Below are 521 nucleotides of genomic sequence, written 5' to 3' on the forward strand. Positions count from 1 at the left end.
TCAGGAACTGTTAGCTACTAACCTGTCCGAAGTACCGTAACTCCCTATAACCATCCCATTCTTTTTTCCTCTCAGAGGCGACCTGGCGTTCCCAACTGTCAACACCCTCGGACTGCAAGACCGGAAAGATGATCCTGAAGCAGTTGAGCGGCTAGCAAAGAGAGTGCAAGATGAGGCAGCCAAGCGTCCCGCCTACAGTCGCCGGCGAGCTTTCGATGCGGACGCTGATATTGACTACATTAATGAACGTAACAAGCGCTACAACGAACTGCTCGAGCGGCATTATGGCAAATACACAGCTGAAATTAAACAGAATTTGGAGCGGGGGACGGCAGTTTGAAGGCCTTCTCATTGGTTGGACCTATATAATTGCAATTTGGCTCTGTTTCGCGGCCTCTGATGCCCGTTTTTGTACATAGCGACGTGAATAATTACCATTACTTTGACACTGCGACTACCCACACCTGTTCTTTGCTGCTGTGACAAGGCCCTCACCGATTGTAACAGCACCTCATAATCAC

General features: G+C 49.3%; 1 protein-coding gene across 1 annotated transcript in view; it reads left to right on the forward strand.

Annotated features, from left to right (window-relative positions):
* T265_01635 (hypothetical protein) overlaps nucleotides 1-521 on the forward strand; it is a gene marked incomplete at both ends in the record, with an annotated part of 5,237 nt that extends 4,716 nt beyond the window's left edge. Inside the window, one exon of the mRNA XM_009165701.1 lies at nucleotides 76-521. Coding sequence (XP_009163965.1) covers nucleotides 76-340 — 265 coding nt within the window. The remainder of the gene's footprint in view (nucleotides 1-75) is intronic.

The sequence above is a fragment of the Opisthorchis viverrini genome, assembly GCF_000715545.1.
Source record: "Opisthorchis viverrini unplaced genomic scaffold opera_v5_18, whole genome shotgun sequence".
NCBI lineage: Eukaryota > Metazoa > Platyhelminthes > Trematoda > Opisthorchiida > Opisthorchiidae > Opisthorchis > Opisthorchis viverrini.